The sequence below is a fragment of the Clytia hemisphaerica genome, unplaced genomic scaffold (genome assembly GCF_902728285.1).
Source record: "Clytia hemisphaerica strain Z4C2 unplaced genomic scaffold, Clytia hemisphaerica genome assembly, whole genome shotgun sequence".
Lineage (NCBI taxonomy): Eukaryota > Metazoa > Cnidaria > Hydrozoa > Leptothecata > Clytiidae > Clytia > Clytia hemisphaerica.
In genome coordinates, this window is record NW_027104448.1 from 547521 (window position 1) to 568517 (window position 20997).

The 20997-nt window shown below is 36.7% G+C and overlaps 1 protein-coding gene and 1 long non-coding RNA gene across 2 annotated transcripts in view; one reads left to right on the forward strand and one right to left on the reverse strand.

Moving 5' to 3' along the window:
* The window catches only part of LOC136821064 (conserved oligomeric Golgi complex subunit 1-like), a 30007-nt gene extending 11084 nt beyond the window's left edge, over nt 1-18923 (forward strand). The window contains exons 14-25 of the mRNA XM_067077298.1: nt 1005-1086; nt 1402-1525; nt 1760-1897; nt 2632-2873; nt 12646-12769; nt 13373-13599; nt 14005-14401; nt 15113-15189; nt 15879-16065; nt 16816-16947; nt 17890-18048; nt 18733-18923. Of these exons, the coding sequence (XP_066933399.1) occupies nt 1005-1086; nt 1402-1525; nt 1760-1897; nt 2632-2873; nt 12646-12769; nt 13373-13599; nt 14005-14401; nt 15113-15189; nt 15879-16065; nt 16816-16947; nt 17890-18048; nt 18733-18816 (1973 nt within the window). The 3' untranslated portion in view covers nt 18817-18923. The remainder of the gene's footprint in view (nt 1-1004; nt 1087-1401; nt 1526-1759; nt 1898-2631; nt 2874-12645; nt 12770-13372; nt 13600-14004; nt 14402-15112; nt 15190-15878; nt 16066-16815; nt 16948-17889; nt 18049-18732) is intronic.
* Nucleotides 6092-8198, reverse strand: LOC136821074 (uncharacterized). The gene is made up of 3 exons (XR_010848681.1): nt 8108-8198; nt 7457-7741; nt 6092-6207 (listed from the first exon to the last, which is right to left on the reverse strand). It is a non-coding gene; the product is annotated as an uncharacterized lncRNA (long non-coding RNA).
* Nucleotides 18924-20997: the final 2074 nt, after the last annotated feature.

The following is a 20997-nucleotide window of genomic DNA, read 5'->3' on the forward strand; positions in this document are numbered from 1 at the left end:
TGCACACTTGATCCTTGGGCAAATCCCTGGGGGCGTTTTTTTCATTTTTTCAAAATTTTAATTTTTGGGGCCTGGGGACGAGTTTTTCGCCAAAACGAGGCTAAAACTTTGGGGCAGGCTGGAGACTTCAAAAATGGTCCGATTGGGCTGAAATTTTGCACACTTGATCCTTGGGCAAATCCCTGGGGGTGTTTTTTTCATTTTTTCAAAATTTCAATTTTTGGGGCCTGGGGACGAGTTTTTAGCTTAAACGAGGCTAAAACCCAAAGTGCTATAATTTTTCTTAATCCATTAAGTTTACAATTGGGCCTACGAATGATTTCAAAGATACTGAAGTTGAGCCAGTGCGGTTAGCACGTTCGACAGTTTTTTTTGTTCCTTTTTTTCGCTTCTTTAAAATGTTGCTCTGGCTAATTCGAACTCGAACTGGAAATTTGTTTTAATTACGGAGAGATTCGAATTACAGAAAGCATCTTACGAAGAATCCTCCTTGAAGGGGGCCGAGAATTAGTTCCGTTCCGCCTTTTTCCGTCCCCTGACTTATATCAATTGAATTAAACTGGGGAACAAAAAAGTAAACAGATGTACAGAATGGACAGACAGAGCACATTGTTGAGGCTCTCTAATTCGACGTTTTATACGATATGTTCCGTTATTCGATAATGTTGAAACTCATCGTCAACAAGTAACTCTCATACGAAGCGACGTTCGGCTATCTTCTCTCTATCACTCAAATTCATTTCCCTTGAAAATCGAATTAAAGAATGACAACAGTATTTCAAAACTAAGAATTAATCGGAATTATCCCATTACCACCATCTATGAGGATGGAAGGTTTCTTCTAGCAAGAAACTAGCAATTCTCGGTAAGGTGTGTGTTCTTTAAAAACAAACAATTTGCCTTCTTCAAATTGCTCAAGAATTTAGTAAAGGCAGTGTTGCTGCTCTATAGTTCAGGGGGTTTTCATTTGATTTTTCTTGACCCTGTCGATGTTTGTCTTTTAGATTTCATGCCAAAGTTGAGAAGCATCCCCGTCACAATTTCAATATCTTACATTCAAAAACACACAACAGATTGGCTCAATACGTAAGTACGATTTCCTTGTCTGCCATTTTATGAAACGTCAAATTTGTTTTGAGAATACCTGACATGCCCGGTTGAACCGACTCAATGCGTCAAACATATCGGTAGATGTGTTTCCTTATGAAATATTGCTTTCATTTACAAGCCGACAACCCAGTTACGGGATTTTAGCATTTGGAAATTAGAATTCTACCACTTGGAATGTTAGAAAATGGCATACATACAGAAAGCGGGCGGTTTTCGGGGGACGGGGGTGGATATCAGGTAGGATTTGTTTGTCCTGTCCAAAATTTTGACCCCCATGATTTTCTTTTTCAGGTGCACTAAAGAGATCCACCAGGGAGTAAAGAACCTATTATCCTTCATCAACGACATTAAAGGTCTTGCGTTGGTTCGTGATGCCGTCTATGAGATCCTCAAAGACCTTCCTAACGCAGAAGAGGTATTGAAATTATTCGATAATTTCTCGATATATCCATTCAAATATCCAATGTCCAAAAACTTTTGGGCAACCCGGGGATTCAAAAGTACTCGGATTTAACTTAAATTTCGCTACAATTGGGCCTGGGATTGTTAGAAAATTACTGCCCAGTAAAAGTTTTATTTTACAAGAAGAGTCTTAACTAACAGGTACAAACATTCTAAGCCCTAGTTTGAATTTTTCGTTTAATTTCAGGGGTCTGGTAACGAGGACGAGGAAGATGATGAAGAAGAGAGAGGGTTGTCCTGGAAACAGTGTTGTCAAATCACTCTCAACCGTCACCTGTCCATTTGGGATGAAGTCTTCCGACCACTCTTCTTCCAACGAGCTAAGGTACGGTTTCATTGCTGCTAAGTATCAGAATGACCTTTGTACTGTTTTCTTCTTAAGAGCATACAGCTTTTCACACGACACGTCTATCAACGCGATGGGATTGGGCTCTAGTTTACCAGGGTTTACCTGTTTTTAAGCGGCCGTAGCATGAAGGTAGAGCATCCAGCTACAGTGCGCAAGGTTGTGTCTTCGATCCCCAGTCGGGTTATACCAATGATTCCTAAAATGGTACTTGATGCCTCTCTGCTTGATGCTCAGCAGCTAAAAAGACGGATCAAGGGTAAGTGGAGAAATCCAGGGAAAGGAGTGGCGCCCTCCCCTACCTTCGGGTAGACAGCTATACGACAAAGGAGCCTTCGGGTCGCCCTCGACTGCGGTCGCAAACTTACTTACTTACCAGGAATGATGTCAAATATCTGAAGTCGTTGCAGCTAAAATATATAGCCTTATTTAATAATTTTCATCGCAGCCGTGCCTTTCCTGGCGATGTTCCATCAGTAGGTCGCAGTAGTTTTTTGTCCTCGTTTATAAAGTGTTTAAAGAGTTATTATATCCCTTTTTAGCGGTGTTAGCAGTCTGTTAAAATTTCTTCCCTCTCACTAAAATATATTAAAAGGCTTTACAGTCTCAAAATTCTGCATTATTCATCGAAATTCTGAGATTATGTACTAATTTTCTATGTAAAATCCATTTTCCGTCTCAAGCGAAAAAACTTGCTTTGATTACCTTTTTAGGAGATATTGGAACGTAAATGTGGCGATTGCTTCAATGACACATCCAACATGTTGCACGACATCTTAAACGACCTTAAAGACACCAACAATCCCCTTAGCGACACGAGCTGGGATCACGATTTCACAAGTTTTCTATGGCACGAATTTCCGACGTCTCAGGACTTAATGGTGGACCCGACTACGACGTCAAATATGTCCATGCTGGGATTGAAAGTACGGAATTACACGCCTTCGATACAAAGGTTCGTCAGGTCTCTTTTCGATTGTGATAAAAATCGGTTCCGGCAATAAGCCGAAAATAAATCTTTTTCCCGATTTTCTTGGGGCATTTTCCTTTCCTTTCCTTATTCTTTAGTACAACATTTTATCAGAGTCGCTCTATAAAAACGCAGTAGTCCGAACGATCTGGCCGATATTACCAACAGCCATGAAACATTCGACTAAGCGACCGTAGCATGAAGGTAGAGCATTCAGCTACGGTGCGCAAGGTGTCCATCCATGTCGGGATGAAATTTTAAAAGCCACGTATCTGACCATTGCTGTAGCCGATCGATGTCCTCCTGGATTATAAGTCTATCTTCAATTGATTCTACTTTATTGACAAAATAGAAAGAGTTGTGATTTAATTGAATCTGGTTAATCGTTGATGTAAAGAACGAAAATTGTAGGCCCTAGGACACTATCTTGGGGTACTCCACTAAGAACTAATTGTTTTTCGGATTCAACTCTATTTACTTTAACTATCTGAAATTGATCCTTCAGGAAGTATCTGATCCATTCAAGCAACTTATTTCTTATTCCGGAGGCTTCTAATTTGATTAAGAGCCTTTGGTGGGGAACTGAGTCGAATGCCTTTGCAAAGTCAAAATATACTGCATCAACAGCTTTACTGTTAGCAATGTCTTCGGTACACACATCTCTGTTTTTCACAAAACCTGTTGATTTTTCACAAAACATGTTGCTTGTTAGAAAGTAGTTTCTCTTGCTCTAGATGTGACATAATATGGGTTTTAAGAATCTTTTCCATCATTCGACACACAATGAATGTCAGGCTAATCGGACGGTAGTTTTTCGCTATATTTTTGTTTCCTTTTTTGTAAACAGGTGATACATTAGCATGCTTCCAGTCGCTTGGAAGACATTTTTCGTTGAGAGATTTTGTCATTATAAGGAAAAGCGGTTCTGCAATATATTTAGCGAGCTCCTTTAGCATCATCGGGTGAAGTTCATATAGACCCATTGATTTGTTTGGATTTAACGCCTTAAATTCCTTTTTTATAGTTTCAGTTAGTATATTTATCTCTACTTCTTTATCCGTCCTGGAATGGAATTCAGGGAGTTGTTCAAGTGGCTCACGTGTAAAGACACTACAGAATTGGCTCTGGAGTATGTTGGCTTTACTTTTGTCATCACATTTGATTGAATTTTCATTATTAGGGTTTTCGAGGAGAGGATGTATTCCTGTGCTTGCTTTCAGATTGTTGCGTACATATTTCCAGAATATTTTTGGATTTGTTTTTGATTGTTCGCTGATCTTTTTTTCGAACTCTCTCTTGGAGCGAGTCAGGGCTTTATTAGCGGCGTTGTTCCATCTTACGTACTCCCTTCTACGTCTCTCAGTGTCGTCGTTTTGAAGTGAGATGATCCATTTTCTATGCACCTTACGTTTCTCTTTAATTATCTGACAAATCTTTGGATCTAAGATGCTTCCCTTTCTTCCTTTGATTTGACAGGTCGTTCTTATTGTGCGTGGGTAAGTGGCACATAGAGGTTTCGGAGCTCGATCATTTGTTTTAGGAATAGGTCCCAACTCTCATTCACATCTAATTCAATCGACTTTTGGATGAATTCGATAGACCAATTGATATGGCTTAGATGAGATCTCATAAACTGGTAGTTGGCTTTGCTGTATTGACATCTATCAAGCTCATTTTTAATTGTGAATAGCCATATAATTTAAAGGAGGGACTGTGATCACTGAGATGGAGTGGGGCAAGGTATTTTATCTCGGAAATTTTATTTTCTTCCCCTTTAAGGATGAGATCGAGTATTATGGTTTATCGGTGCCTCGTCACCGTTTCGGTTCAAGGACATTTTGGTATAAAAAACAGTCTCTTTTAAAAGCATCAAGGAATTTCTCCTCGTCTCTATCTTCTTCACAAGGTGAGGACCAATGGACCCAATCGATTTTCTTTAGTTAAAGTCACCTATAAGACATATATGGATGTGACTGGGTGGGTTAAACTATAAAATCTGCTGGAAATTCCTTTTAAAGAGATTTTTTAATTTTCGTAAATTTCGTACCCTAAGATAGACCACAAAAGAGAAAATTCAAACCTTAAAGACTCTTTCTACACTGGTCCAGCTAAAATCATGCCTGTGGGCATGATGAATTTAAAATGCGATAGCGCGCGAGTTCCGCGTCGTCCCACTCGCTTTAAAAGCTCAAATAAAACTTCTTTAATCGGCCTCGTCGACTTCAGAGTATTTTTTTCTCAGCAGGGTAAATTTTCGTCGAATCTTTGGCCGATTTTTTAGTGGTGTTCGGTCCCACAAGGTATAAGTGTTTATGATTTGGGAGCGATTAAACCACAGTAAGTAATATAAACTAAATACTTTTTTATAATTTCTTTCCAGATTATCTTTCTTTCAAAATTGATTTATTTACAATACATACAACTTTCTTCGATGGTAATTCTTTTCCAATTGATTTTTTCACCTTTTTAATTCTCTCGTTTATTTTTTCCCAATCTGCCTCACCAAATATTTATTGATCGAAAATAAGAAAGGAGTGAATCTGAATATGTTAGCATTTCATAACCCTGCAAGTGTTTTAGGTCTCATCAGTGCAGATCTCTTCAATATTATCCTAAAAGATCCATTCTTCGTATCACGGTCAAATCCTCCTCGAACAAGCCGTTCATTGTGCCCAGTTCAAGTCCTTGTAGCAATTATCTCATTTTGTCCCTTTCTTCCGTCAATAAATTCACATCAATTCTTAACAAAGCTCCAGGTCAGTCCGCCTCACCATTTTCATTTCTGCCGAGCTGCTGTTTCGAATCTGAAAGTCTTTATCGAATCCTCTTCGGATAGGTCTTTCTGCTGATTAGCATATCCTTCTGCATTCAATTTGATTTTCCATGCTATGCACCTTTCTTATTCTTTATGGTCTCTCATCATGTATCGTCGATGTTTGGATCAGGGTGTCGTTAATATCATGATTACTGTCATTTTTTGCGTTTTGTCTGCTCATCAATAAAATATAGGAAATGCATAAAAATGTATTCACAATGTCAAAAAAAAATAAAAATATCAAAATGTTTAAAATAAATAGATTAAAAAATGAATGTCAAAAAATTTGTGGATTTTATAACAAAATTCATATATGGTTGAATATACTAAAGTAAAAAATTTTATTGTTTTAAGCAGACAGTAAAATTTGCTAATATAACATGAGCCCATATGATCAATAATGGTAGAAAGATCCCGAAGAGGAGACCAATGTACAAGTTGACAGTGAATGAGATGCCAGAAATAATATGGTACAACAGTGTTGGAAGGTGTAATTGAATGAATCTATAAGAGAAATAAGGAATACAGTTTTTAATTTCAAGAATAATTTAATGACAACAATGAGGTTCAAAAATGCCAAAAAATGAAAATATATGAAACTGTGAATTCTAACTAAATAAGAGGGTGAAAGCCGTTCATACTACAATTTTATCTTAAAGAATAAGAACAGGGTAAGAACAACAAGGGGTTTAAATCTTATCTTACTATACTAAATGAGTTTATGAAAAATGTCTGTAACGCTAGCCCAGTAACATATGTTAAGGTTTCTAAAATTTGAACGCCACGGCTGGAAAACCTATCCACCTTCGATACAAAAAGTCTCGCGCTAAGTTTGACAAGCGTAGAAAACTCGGATTAGAGAAGACTCTACACTGCTATTTGTAAACGAAAAAAGTTCTGACGTCAATTTCATGAAAAAGTACTGCGACGTCACAAAGTTTCAAATAAAAAGGTGTGGCATTTTTGTTGCACGATTTCGAATTACTTTATATCAACACTCGCAATAAAATCCAAAATTGCTGTTTGATGATTAAACTTCGTCTAACATTATTTAAAAAGGTTTCAATGTTGGTTGCATTGCATATGCGCCGGTCTTAAGCTGTCCGCATGTGAAGCCAACAAACGGGAAAACCTTCAGTGCTCAATCGCAAAGCGCGAGTCTCTCCTTCACAATTAAGGCTTTTTCTTTCCTAGAAGCAACCCTCTCACCACCTCAGACACCTTTGGGCGTCTGCAACGACGGGTACCCTCGATAATTTTAACAGGGTCACTATGGCATTTCATTGAACACAAACTTCCGTTATCTTAAAAAGACATATCATCGAGGCTTACAGACACAAAATTTCGACTAATGTAGAAAGTATAATTTTTATTATTGTATTCGGCATTTTAAGCCAAAACCATGTCAGGAATTAACCCATATTATGGTATTTTAAAGGCTTTTGATGTGCAAGCAAAACCGTTAACCGGCGTTTGCGACGACGGGAACCGTCTAGTTACTTCTATTCTAAAATGATAAATATGCAGATTACAATAGGAACAACCAACACAGATTTAGGTTTGAGATAGGTGTTAGAAAAAGTATCGATTCTCTGAGGATGGAATCTCAGTATTTTTCCAGCAAGGATGAAATTTCAGGTTATTTTTTCCACAAGGGATTTTTGGCTAATTTTTCCAGTGTGAGCAAGGCGGATCTATGATACATGATACAGGAGTATCTTAGAAAAATTTCAAATAAAAAATGGATTCTTACGAGAAAATGACGAATGCTGATTCAGGTTTGAAATAGATCGCCACACAAAGTGTTCCGAATGTGACTTGCAGTACCAAATATATATTTTTGAGTGTTACATTTCTTTCCATCGTGTAAAGAATTTTTGATAGTGCGATTCCATTGGTGATGTCAGTATGAATCATGATCAGAAGTAGTGGTGAAATGACAGCCAAGAAAAAACTGCCACAAATGTTGATAATGCTGAAAACTAATCCGATTCCGGATTCCAAAACGGTATTTAATCCTGTCAATTGCGGCATATAGCTAAAAGAAATGATAAAAGAAAAATTGCTAGTCATATCATGGTAGCATGTTAGGCGGCTCAAAACAAAAGAAAAAAGGTAGGGATATTATGAGTTGAAAGAAAACGCAGGTCCCAGGGGGTACTTTGGCACGTAGGTCCCAGGGGGTACTTTGGCAATCAGGTATATGGGGATGCGGCGCTGGTCATGGTACTTTTTTTTAACCACCGTAAGTCCCGGATAGGGTCACAAAAACACCAAAACAGGAAAAACATTCTCTTTGTAGGATATATTGATTATATTCAAGGGTTATCTCTTACCATCATACAACGCTTTTCAAAGAAAAGAAACAACAAACATAGCGTGTTGTAGACACAAAAAATCTTACCCTGAAATCGTCATCAATGGTAGATAGGTATACAAGTAGTAGCTTGTAGTAATCAAAATCAAACTCAATACCAAGCTATGAATGATTGTTTTCCAAGCCATTTTTTGTGTGAGTGTCCTGTATAGAAAACCAGGTACATAATAATCGGTGAAGTCAACACAAACAATTCAAGTGAGATTAACAAGTTATTTGACATCCATTCAACCAATGAGGTGTTTCTAATCCATTCAACCAATAGCTCCATATTGTCTTTCATCCATTCAACTAAGGGGTCGATATTGCCTTTCATCCATACAACCAATGGTTCGATGTTGTCTGTTATCCATTCAATTAATGGAGTGTGTAGCATCCATTCAAAACTCTGTTCAATTAAATCTTGCTCTGGTTGGGGTTCTCCGAAAATGAAAATGGAGGTTTTCTCAAGTAAAGTAGGTTCGGGAGTGGAATATTGACTAAAGTGAAAAGAATTAATGAATTGATTAGTTTCTAGAAGTAGTGACAATTTGGGAGCTGAATCTTTGATACAACAGGGGTGTCTTAGTGCCCGGTTTGAAATTTATAAACGTTTGGACGGCTATAGTAATCTCATGATCGGAATGGAATATCATACTTCTATTTTTGCAGGATTTAGATAAATGCAGTTGTGATGGATTGAGCTATAAAATGTTAAGTGATTCGTCGAGAGGTTTACGTATGACCAAGTTGGCGAATGGTCCTCTACCACACACCCCCTTCTCACAGACCCGCTGGGAACCCTTCCCGCTGGAAAAATTGTCCAAAATATCATCCCCGGTGGAAAAGTTTTTGTCCTCACTGAAAATATGATGTTTTTTTCCCATCCCCACTGAATTTTTTAACTTGGAAACAAAAAAATGGAAATCCCCAGCCATAAAAAACATGGGAATATCAATCCCCATCGAGTTTTTAGTTCGTTATTTTTGTTTTTGTCCCAACTGACTGGAAAATTCCTACCGGGTCAGTGAGAAGGGGGTGTTACAGAGAGGGATTTTCTAAAAGGTGCGGTTTAACCAATGACTTGTGGTATCTGATTTACTGAACTAATATCAATATTCAAGACATGACCTTAACTCCGTTACTGGTGGGGCATGCGATTCGGGAAAGCCTTGATATAAAATGGTGTCTTATTAACAAAGCAAAGTTTCTTAACTTACTCGAAAAATACCAACAAATCATCGTAGAAATATATCGCCATAGCAAAAATTGATGATAACATCCAAACGAAGAACAAATCTTTCCAAGTTTTGACAACAGCGAACGGTTTATAAGGGTTAAAATTGATGCAGATCCCCTTTTCCATGTATTCAAACCAAATATAAGCCGGGATACACAGAGCATGAATTATACCGGAGTAAAACCACAGGTCGTTTAAGATAAAGTGTTTTACTATTTCGACAATATACTCCGCCTGTTCAGCGAGGGATATTATTTGTGAACCCTCGTCATCTTCGATATAATGGTAGGCCAGACTAATAACCAAGCTCATAATCGCACATGAGATTATTAGAAAATTTGGTTGTCTAATACGTTTAAAGGTAGGCTTTAAATGCTTTGAGAGTTCAAAATCTATCCAAGTTTGGACAGGGAAGAATAGGCAGTGAAATAGGAAGGAATAAACCAATGTTCCACGGCCGACTGGGATGAGTAGTCTAATAATTTCTTCAATAAAGTATGCAATCAAGTTCAATATTTGTACGGTCTGGCTCAGTTCTCGTTTCGGTGTGTATAATTTCCAATAAAGAGTTGTTGCCAAAGTGATAATAAACAGCGATGCGATTGCTAAGATAGATGCAAATTGCCATGACAATCCTCCAAAATAGCTTTGAATTCGAGCGACACATTTGAATTTTGTAGTATCGCTCGTGGTAATCTGCTTATCTCCAGCATCATCGATATCCAAGTTTTCCTTGTCAAGAACTACAGTTTGTAGATTGGTTTCAATGTTCACCAAATGTTCTGAGCCTTCTTCAGTCTCGGTTGATACCAAAGTCTTTAAGGACTCCACATTATCCTTGTTATTATGCTTCAATACTCCTTGAAGCATCGTTTGGTTTGCCAATGAATCCACCTCCTTTTGCATGGCGAGACTCTGAAAATGAGTAAAAATAGTTGCATGGTAGAAGAATTTTGCCTTTGATTCTATTTCAAGTTGGTTGAGGTGAAAGGTGCTCTGAGGTCAATTTTTAGAACTATTTAACTTTTGCCCCGTCAGAACTTTGGATTCAATTACCAATTACCCTACATGGCGTGGGTCGACCCGGGAGAAGATTCATTCACTTGCCAAGTGAACCGGAACCTCAGTAAATACACGTTTTTTATAAGAACATCCAAAGCCTTCGGATATTCTTAACTTGAGTTTTAGTCTAATAATGTTCTTAACATGTTCATTTTCGCCATTTGTTGTGTAATTTTGTCCATTTTCCTAAGAAATTCAGTATTCTAGAGTCCGCAAAGCCTTAAAATGTTCTTGATATAATCTTAACATTTTGGCCATTGAAGCCTTATATATTCTTATATAGTTTGTTCTTAAAAAAAACGTGTAACCGCCACACAATGCTCTGCCAGTTTTTTGGTTTGATTTAGAACAAGAAAAACATATTTACCTGGCTGTTAACCATAGCCGTCAAATTATTATCCAGCGAACAAGTCTAAAAGTATATATAAAAAGTAAAATTACAGATGAAAACACTTACTGTAGATTTTTTTTAAACTAGGCAGAGAGAGGGATAGAGTGAAATGAGATATTTGTAAATAAGTCTGGCATTGACGTATTTGGCTAACCGATATTCCGTTTTTGGAGAATTTAGTCCCAACAGAAGGTATTTATATAATCTTGTATCATTTGATTGCAATAGGAGATACAAAAAGTTTGACGATATCAAACTGTTCATGCAATAATGTAAGAATCTGAGAAATTTCGAAAATATTCTTCCCATCCCGTAATTTCACACCGTGGAACGTCTTCTTTTCAGATATCTTTTCATTGCTCTTTATCATCGATAATCAATATCATGATATAGCGGATTGCAATATAAGAATAGAAGAACAGAAGTATAAGCTGTTCTTATGGTATACTTAGATTGCGCAATTTTCAAGACTGTCCATTTGAATAAAAACTTTATAAGCTTAGCTCTGACTTGCCACTATAGAAGAAGGAGACTTACCGGTTCTGTCATATTTTTTCAAAAAGTTTAGAAATATTACAATTCTATTTTATTCATAACTACGAACGTATTTCAAAACGTCTTCTTTACAATAAATAGAATCTCTAACTACCTTGAATTTACAAATTCTAAAAGTTTTAAAGTTTGAAATATTTTTGACGTCAAATATTTTTTTTATTATGAAAATGCCGTCATGATGATGTCAATAGCGAGTTTATGCATTTTCACTTTTGAGGACGGTAGAGTGACTGAAGTGATTCGGAATAACCCACAGTTTTGACCCGCAAAATCGTGGACGGTAAAAGTGCTGATTTACATACCTCAGTTGGCCAGGATTTAGTCAAATTAGAACCTTACCGTCTCCGTTGCAAAAAAAAAAGAAAAACATACATAGACTTGGTAATAGTGAGTTTATGTATCAGTGGATATCGAGGGTGACGGTGAGTGAAGTCAACGCAAAAAAGTTGATAGTTGATGAACGGCTTTGCTCACCTAAACAGACGACGGTATTTTGGTGTTGTTACCGTCGGACAAAGTGGACGGCGATTTTGGCAACATGTCGATTTTGATTTATCTCGATTACGTAAACATATACTTAGGGGATTTCAGACAGGGTTAATGAAATCAAGAAAAATTTAAAGAGAGTGAAAAGGGAAAGGCAAATTGTCCCTTTTTTGTGAGAACCAATCACGAGGAGAGATCTGGTAACTAACGAATGAACTTATATTATGGAGTTTTTATAAGATACTTTAATAATTGGTCATTTGAAGTAATAATAAAAAAGATGCGTTTTTTAGAAAAAGTAACAAAATTGTTTTATTACTGGTTAACATCCAACCAAATCTAATAAGAGCTTGTGAAACTCCATCTCGTCCTGAAGTAACGGACGAACTGGAACCTGTACTTCGCGAAATAAGGTTATTATAGAATTAATTCAGGCTACAGTTGACTCTTGCTAATTCAAACTCGAACTGGAAATTTGTTCGAATTACAGAGAGATTCGAATTATAGAAAGTATATTAAAAGTGTTTCTCCTTGACGGACTGGGAATAAGTTCAAATTCTAGCAAGATTCGAATGATAGAATGTATATTAAAAGTGTTTCTCCTTGACGGACTGGGAATAATAAGTTCGAATTCTAGAAAGATTCGAATGATAGATGTTCGAATAAGCGAGAGTCTTCTGTATTTAGAACACAACGCGATTCTTTTTTTGACAACTGAATAAGGTCCGGGGAGAACAAAAAAGAACGTGAAAAGGGGATTTTTTTAAATTGTTCTTTTCTTTTGGTCATTATGAGAATCATGGTTCTTATAAAACTAGTCTCATAAAAAGAAGTGTATTTTTCACGTTTCAGGCTTTGTAATAACTTCAATAACATACTGAAGACTATCATTCAAGACGCAATGCATTTCGTAGAGAGTGATGAGGATTCAAAGCTAGATGAGAACGAGCTCAGGTTGAGAGCTATCAAGAAAGATGTAAGTCAGTGTTTGTAAGACCTCCTCCTCTCTTGTGCTCAAATGTAAAGGGACCACTTTGTATTTCTTCCCCTGACAAAATCGTTCGAATATCACCCTTCCCCATTTTATAAAAGTGCCAAAACTGTCATTTTCGTAGAAGTTTTTTGAGAAAATCAACTTGCAAAATTAACCCTTTCACGTTTTGGATTTTCACCAAGAGTAGCATAACCCCGTCCCCCTGCTAATTCTAACCCTCTCCAACTAAACACAAAGGATTAGAACGTTTGCTCATCCACAGTACGTGGATCGATTTTGATTATTCGGTTGTTAGAGACGTGCATCAGCAATACGAAGATCGTAAATTTGAATCTCATTTGCAGTTCTTAGTTTTGTTGCTCTCTAATAGACAGCGGTCGTTGCTATTCCCGTATTTGTAGATAACATTTAGTACTAGGAATAACATGATTTTGAGGGTAATAAGGGATGAACTAAGTTCATTGAAAATATCTAAATAGCCTGAACGTAATAAGGGATATTTCAAATGTTCCGGTGTTTTCAATGAAAGGAAGTCTTTTTATAAAAAAGCATTTATGAAACCCAAACCTTTCTTTTTTTGCTTAGGTCCAAAAGATGATTTCCACGGCTGATGAAGTTTTTACCGAAGAAGCATCTCAACCTTTTAATCGTTTCGCAGACGCCCATCAAATCAGGGCGGCCTTAAACACCACCTTCAGTAAGGGCGTTGAGAAAATGTGTAAACAGATCGGTGAGATATTGGTAGAAACGAAAAACGCGTTGAAGGATGTAAAAGTAGAAAAGGTCGAGGAAACTGTTGATCTTCTAAATAGGTATGTTTTCAATACCCCAGGGGCCAGGAAGAAGCCCCAAGCGCCAGCAATAAGCCCCAAGGGCCCCAATTTAATTGTGCTTTTAATATTCGAGCAATAGGACCCTACGTGAGCCTTACCGTGAGTAACACAGCTCGAATAAATATTTTCTCTGAAGAAAACTTGGCCTCTGGTACCCAGGATAAATAAGACTAGTTCTCTGAAACTGCAAAAACATTTATAAAAGATTGGAGGAATATTTAGAGAGGGTTTTAATTTCAATTTTTATAAATTTTTAATCTTCGCGGCTTAGGGTTGTCTTTCTAAGTCTCCAAATTTCTGGGAAATATTTGTTGACCCTAGTGTCGCTCGCAAGTTCGACTATGTCAGATTCGTATTTTGCATTGTTTTTATTTGCTGTTCTAGGGCAACTTACTTAGCACGCCTTTGCCTCAGTTTACCAGACCTTTGTACCAACATCGAGACCATAACAAATCATGAAGACTCTATGGCAACACCACAACGAACACCTCTTAAACGACAACTCTCGTCACACACACGCGAATCCTTGCAACGGAACGCTAAGAAAATTTCATCGGAATCCTTAGATAAAATCAACGCGAAATTCCAACAACAACACCAAACGGCCGCTGATGTTTGGATCGACTGGACTTGCAAAACAGTGGGATCGCTAGTACGTGACACGCTCCGTTCGAGTGATGACCATTTCGTGTTTTCCGTGACGCATTGGGACACGGTATCGATACAGGAGGAAGGAGAGGGAGGCGAAAAGATCAAATCTACGATCCGAGTACCTTCTATGGTAACTTATGTTTTGAATTTTTTTTTTTTTTGTCTCCAAGGAGAGGGGAAGCAGAGAGAGGTCAACCCACTGACCTTTATATATCCCTGGACCAGGTTACTCAATCCAAAATTCTTTGATCGGAGTTTTTTTTGAAATTGGTACCCTAATGGCGGTACTACTCTATAGCGGTGAAAATGCATCGAGAGCGCTAGATCTACATTTCCTCAAATACTTTTGATGATGTAGCGCCGTTAATTTAGTACGTTAATTTTTAACATTGCAATCATGGCTGGTACCAATTCCAAAAAAAAAAACTCCGATCAAATATGGCGGATATAGCTTGGGCCAGGGATATATAAAGGTCAATAGTCAACCTCATAAAGGTTTCTTTTTAATAGTCGAATTACCTGCGCTGGTTATGTGATCTGATCTGATGTGAAACGGGAATACTTTTTACCAGCTCAGTTAATTAACTTTCGGGAAACCAATAATAATTCCCCTTATTCAGACCATCACTCCCTGATACTTTTAGACCTCGCCCTTTCATTCGAACACCGCCGTATAATATGAACGCGTAGTAAAAACATAAATTTTCATTTCATTCTATTTTGAACCTATTTTATTTTTATTTCACTTACATTATTTAATGGTTTATCTTGTCGAATAATACTATTGACAAATTAATATTCAAAGGAAAATTCTAATTCTAATTCTCTTTTCTTTTGCCAGCCATCGTTCTATTTGACGTCGCTTTTATACCGCATGGTTGAAGAACTGCATCGCGTGGGCGGCAGTATTTTCGAAAGGTATATCGCAACTCTCCGAGTTCTTTAACTTCGATGAAATAATCCGTCTGTTTATCGATTTATTTGAATTTCTTTCTTTTTTGGTCGGCCCTTATTGGTACTGTATCTTTTCTGCTTAATTTGGGCCGTAGTAAAAGGGGAGCTGGCGTAGAAAAAGCCAATAAGAAGTCAATATTCTTGGGTAGCTTATAAGCACTCTAACCCCGCCAATAAATATCACGTTTTCCAGTAGACGCTCTCTCTAATTCGACTTTTTACTATTCGATTACGCTCCATTTTTCGATAACATCGAAAAACGCCGTCAACAAGAAATTCTCATAAACGACACTCTACTATTCGTTACGCTTCCTTATTCGAAAATTCAATTCCCCTTGAAAGAGGAGAGGTATGTTAAGCTCTAGTTCAGACGGCTCACCTTTCGCCCTGCCTATTCTAATTGTAAGAGTAGGCACAAAGCGGGCACAAAGCGGGCACAAAGTGGGCAGTTTAATTCTTTGCTTCAGAAAGGTTGAAAGAAGACATTCCATTGACGTCAAGAGAGAGCAATGCATTGACTTTAGACAGCTAACTTTATGCCAACATTAATTCACAATTAGAATAGACAGGACGAAAAGTGGGCCGGCTAAACTAGAGTTAACTGTATAATAGCATTCTAACATATCATCTATATCTGCTTTTAACTTTCTCAGATCATCGCTACGTTCTTTATCCGTCGGTATCGGCGACGCTATCTTACGATCACACAAAGAATACTTGAACGACATCACGACCATGACCCAAACGAAATCCACCTTTCAAAACAAAATATTCCAATTCATTTTCGATATCAAATTCATTGTCAAATTGTTAGCTGGGAGCTCAGATCTCAAGGATCAGGTATGGTGTCAAAGCTGTTTCTTTGAGAATTGGGCTGTTCCATTTAATAATACCTATAAAGGATTCTATTGTCTTTATAAAAATTCAACTTTAACAGTAAAGACTCAAAACCAATCTTTTAACCCGTAGAAATTAGATCCTTTGAAATTCTCAAAGTTTTCTTCAAACCAATAGAAAATGAAAGAACTTCAGAAAATGATTTCACTTTTTGGAAAATAAAATATAGAAGTTAGACGACGCTTGGTCATTCAATCCCTTGGGAAAACCATATATTTTAATCAAGAATGCTCTCAATCTAAATAGAACTTTCCAAAGAGAGTAAGCCATAAAACCACTCAAAGTCTAAAGGGCTACATACACTACACAATATATTGGCAATATATTGACGATATAATTGCTGAGTGCCAGCAATATATTGATAAGGTATTCCCAATATATTGTCAGCTCGATTTGCAATATTCCAACAATATAGGGGGATTTTTAAAGAAAGAAAATTCCTTTTTATAATAGAGCACCTGTTGTTTACTTGGTGCATTACGGTCTGAAAACGATATTGCCGAATATTGTTCATCAATATATTGTGTAGTCTAAGTAGGTCTTTAAGTTTGCCTCGAAATCAAGCTGAAATTTTCCCCTTTTTTAACAATTTATTGAACACTGGAAGATATTACTTCCCTACAAGTAAAAATGAAACAACAAGAGACTTTGAAGGAGAAGTAACTTTTTTTTCAATTTTGCTTTACATAATAGGAAACGGTTCAATTTCGTCAAGGGTGTACACGCCTGATCAACGCCCTCGAACAGATGGTGGATCCTTTCGATTTGGATGTCTTCATACCACACATTGATAAAGCAGTCCAGAAACAATTGCAACGCTCTAGCGTAAGTGAATTCCTCGATCCGATTTATTTTCTCTTGTTCTTTAATATTCGCGCACCTTTTAAAAAGGGATATTCGCAAAATTGTATAATTGCGAAATCTTTTGAAAGTTTCCTCTTGAAAAACAGCTTAGGAATGTACTTATTCTAACTTCTTAAACGAGCCCCTAAAAAAAAAGTTAGCAGTGAAATTCATTGGCCGGTGAATTAAATTTTTTAGGAGTCTTTGGGCCGGCGAAATTCACCGTTCGCCGGGCCGAAATAAGACCCCTGCACACTGTAAGGTGGGTTTTTGGCCTATATTTGCATTAACGTCTGTCACTTAGAGGTCGAATCTTTCCTGCTTCCTTGGTGAAATGTTCCGCTCAAAGGACATATTTTTCGATCGATTTTGGTTTGCCCGTACAAATCAAACATAATACAGTAGTGTCTCCATTACTCGAACGCTCAGGGAAAACCGTTCCAGTTATAGAGACATTCGATAGAATGTTTTTCGAAATTTCTCTCTTATTTGGGTACCAGATGAGCAAAAAAAGTATATTAAGTATGTAGTCTTGTTTATCGGGCTTCTGGGTTGGTGAAATACAAAACAGTTTGTTTTAGTTTCTTTATACTCAAAACTTTTAAATACTCTCGGGTACCTAATAGCCGGGGGGCGCTAATTAGTTTTTCAAAATTTTCCACTCAGGACATTCTTATTCCCCCCCCCCCCCAATCATTGATTTTTGGGAAATTTTTTTTAAAAGTTCCCTCTTTTGCCCTAATTCTGCTGTATTAACCTCCTTTTCGAACATTTTCCACCCAGGACATTTTTATTCCAACCCCCCCTTGCTTATTAAATCTTGAGATTTTTTCCAACCCTTTTGCTTATTTCAAACCTCCCGGCTATAAGGTACCCGAGAGTAAAGACTCTACTGTATATTTCTTTTTCACTTTCCTTTTTTAGTTGATATTTGGCTCAATTGGTCAGATGGACAAACACAGTTTGCAAGGACAACATCGTGTGACATCGAGTACAGATCAAGCAAATGTTATGCCACTCGTCACCAACCCTCCACGTTTCATGTTGCTTCCTATCAGTACTCATAAAGAACAACGCAAAAAGGTAAACTACAATTTTTGGACCTACCTACCCATTCGTCCGTCCGTTCGTTTGTTACCAGTTTTTCTCGGGATTCGCCCATTAGCTTTTTCTATTTTTTTGCATAGTGATGCAAAATGACAGTCCCTAAAAAGTGACAGGAGCCCGATTTTCGAAAAAAAAATTTTTGGCAAATTTGGGCCAAAAACTGCCTAAAATTGGGGTTTTAGGACTTGCTTAGTGTGAATGTGCTTCATTGTTTTTTTTTGTATAAAGATAGAGGGCAAGGTTCTTTAAAAAGTGGCTCAAGCAGTTTTTTCAGAAAATTTGTCTTGGCCGTAAAAATCGACCAAAACTTTTCTTCGAATTAGAGAAAGATTAAAATTACAGCAGAGAGTAATTTAAACCATTTTTCACCAGAAAGGACCAATATTTTTAAGTTCGAATTACAGAAAGATTCCAATAATGGAGGTTCGAATTAGAGTGAGTTTACTGTTCTAAAAAAGCGATGCATTGTGGGATTGTTTCGGGGGTATTACAATAGAAATCTCTTAGGAATTCCCCCAACACAACCTCACAATGTATCGTTTTTTTAGAAAAATCAAAAACTCCGATAAAGTCTATTGGTTAATTTTTTGCGGGATTAAATTTTGCGTGTTTGTGAAAATATCGCCAATTTAGGTAATATACCATTTCTTTATTTTTTAGGAATTTTCATCACAGTCAACGGAAGACAGCGGATCACAAAAGCATCCGCTGTTTGTGCACAAGACACAAGTCACTGTCAATTAAAATATTTAATTTATAGATTTATTTATATTCTTCAATTATATGATGGATAAGTACATCATACATACTCCTAAAGAACTTTCTAGATAATTTTTATGGTTCATTCGGTGATGGACATGGAAAAAAATTAAATGGATTTACATCACTTTTTGGGTAAATTTAAGATTAAAAAGTTTCCTTTGATTGAAAAAATTTTGTCACTTTGTCAATTTAAAAATCGCAACTTTTCACAGTGAATTGAACCTAAAAACTTAAATCCTATAGGGATTTAGAATTATTGATTTTGTTGGGTGCTGGGTGGATGGGCGATTTACATAGAATTGCTAAAAGTTACGCTGTTCCAGAAAATTGAATTTTCATTGCCAAAATATAAAGCATACTCAGCTTTTTCTGCTATCATTATATTCTCTATGTATTAAATAATATTAATGAAGTAATCGTCAGCCGTGCAAAATTACTCGAATCTGATTGGTTTAGAGGAGTGCAATTAATCGTTAATTGCACTATTACCACTTTTTGCACTCTTCGGCGGGGGGACACTTTTGTCCCCTTATTCTTTTCTCTCCCAAGTCCTGTGTCAGAGACTTTTTTTTACTATATAATAAAAAACAAAGATATTTTTTTTCTTCAATATAAAAAAGAACAAAGAAATTTTACTTTACAATAGCTTCTTTTAATTGAAAACAAAGAATTCGAATGTCAAAAATTTTCCCTTTTTCTGAAAAAACTATGATTTACTAATGATTATTTACTGACGATTACCTCGGAATCGTATGTTTTGTCGTGCAATTAACGATTAATCACTCGTAACAAAGGAGAAAATACCGTAATTTGCACTCGTCCTTCGGACTCGTGCAAATTACTATTTTCTCCTTTGTTACTCGTGATTAATCGTTAATTGCACTCCAAACCATACGATTACTAGTACTAATTTTTTATTTTTCGAATAGTTTTTGTTTTTGCATTTATACGCAAAATTAAAGGACTCAATACATAAAGATATATAGTACAAGATTTCAGTCGTTTTATCACTGGGACCTTAAGAATTGCACTGGAAGCGTTTACATTTAAATGCTTTGGTATGTGTGTTTTTACCTTTTGCAAATTTTTCTTGCTCAACTTCTTGAAGGTCATTGATAGGTAATCATTTATATTTCGAAATTGTCTTTCTCAAAAAAAAATCTGAAATTGAGTTAGTTAATGACTTGTTGAAGAAAAATATATAATGAACTCCTTGCCGACCAACGGTGGTGTGTCGCAGAGGTTCGAAAAATGGACCATAGGCTGGACTGAATGTTCCTAAAAAAAGATAGTTGGGCCCAGGGGGTGGTACTTAATGTAAACGACCTACTGAGCAAGGGTCCCTTTTCCAAGCTTCCCCCAAAGTGCACTGCAAGGGTCGAAATGAGCAAAGAAGAGAAAAAGTTCACTGTAAGGGTGTAAAAATTTGGAGGATCTGACCATATTTGGCATAAAAATTGTTAAATATTTTCAAGAAAATGGTAGTTTTTTCGCCTAAATTCATTCAAATTTGGCTAAATTTGTAAGTAAGGGTCCAATTTCAAAGGCCTAATCTTAGGTCACACAGCTGCGTAAGAGAATCTGCCAAGCTTGGCGCACCGCTTAGGAGGATAATCAAAAGAATTACAAACAAACTAGTTAAAAACTTTAAGATTTGTGTCTCTTCTCGTACAGTAAAGCAAAGATACTAAAGTTGTCGAATATAATTATAGATTTGAAGATATATTTACAGTTTTTGTCGTAGTGTCTAAATATTTACGTGTGACCTTTTGGGTACAGACTTTGTTGCATAGAGCTTGAAAGACAGGAATATGACGAAAAACTCAGTGCTTACTCGAATGGAAAACGATCTAAAACTTCATTTTTGACTACTATATAAATTCTTTTTAAATCGGCAGTCAACTGAAGGGGCCTTAAAACCGTGAGGATTTTGGTAAATAGTTTGAATCTAATAGCCAAGAGTTGAAGACTAAACTTCTGAAAAAAGGGTACTTTAATGGGATAAACTTTCGCGGGGGTTAAATTTCGCGGATTTAGGTGTCATCCGCGAAATTAAGTCCCATTGGAAATTTGGAAGAGCCTCATCCGCGAAATATTTCTAAACAATACTCAAAATATGTATAATAAATACTTTTTGAATGGTTAATTGCATCAAAGAAGCGC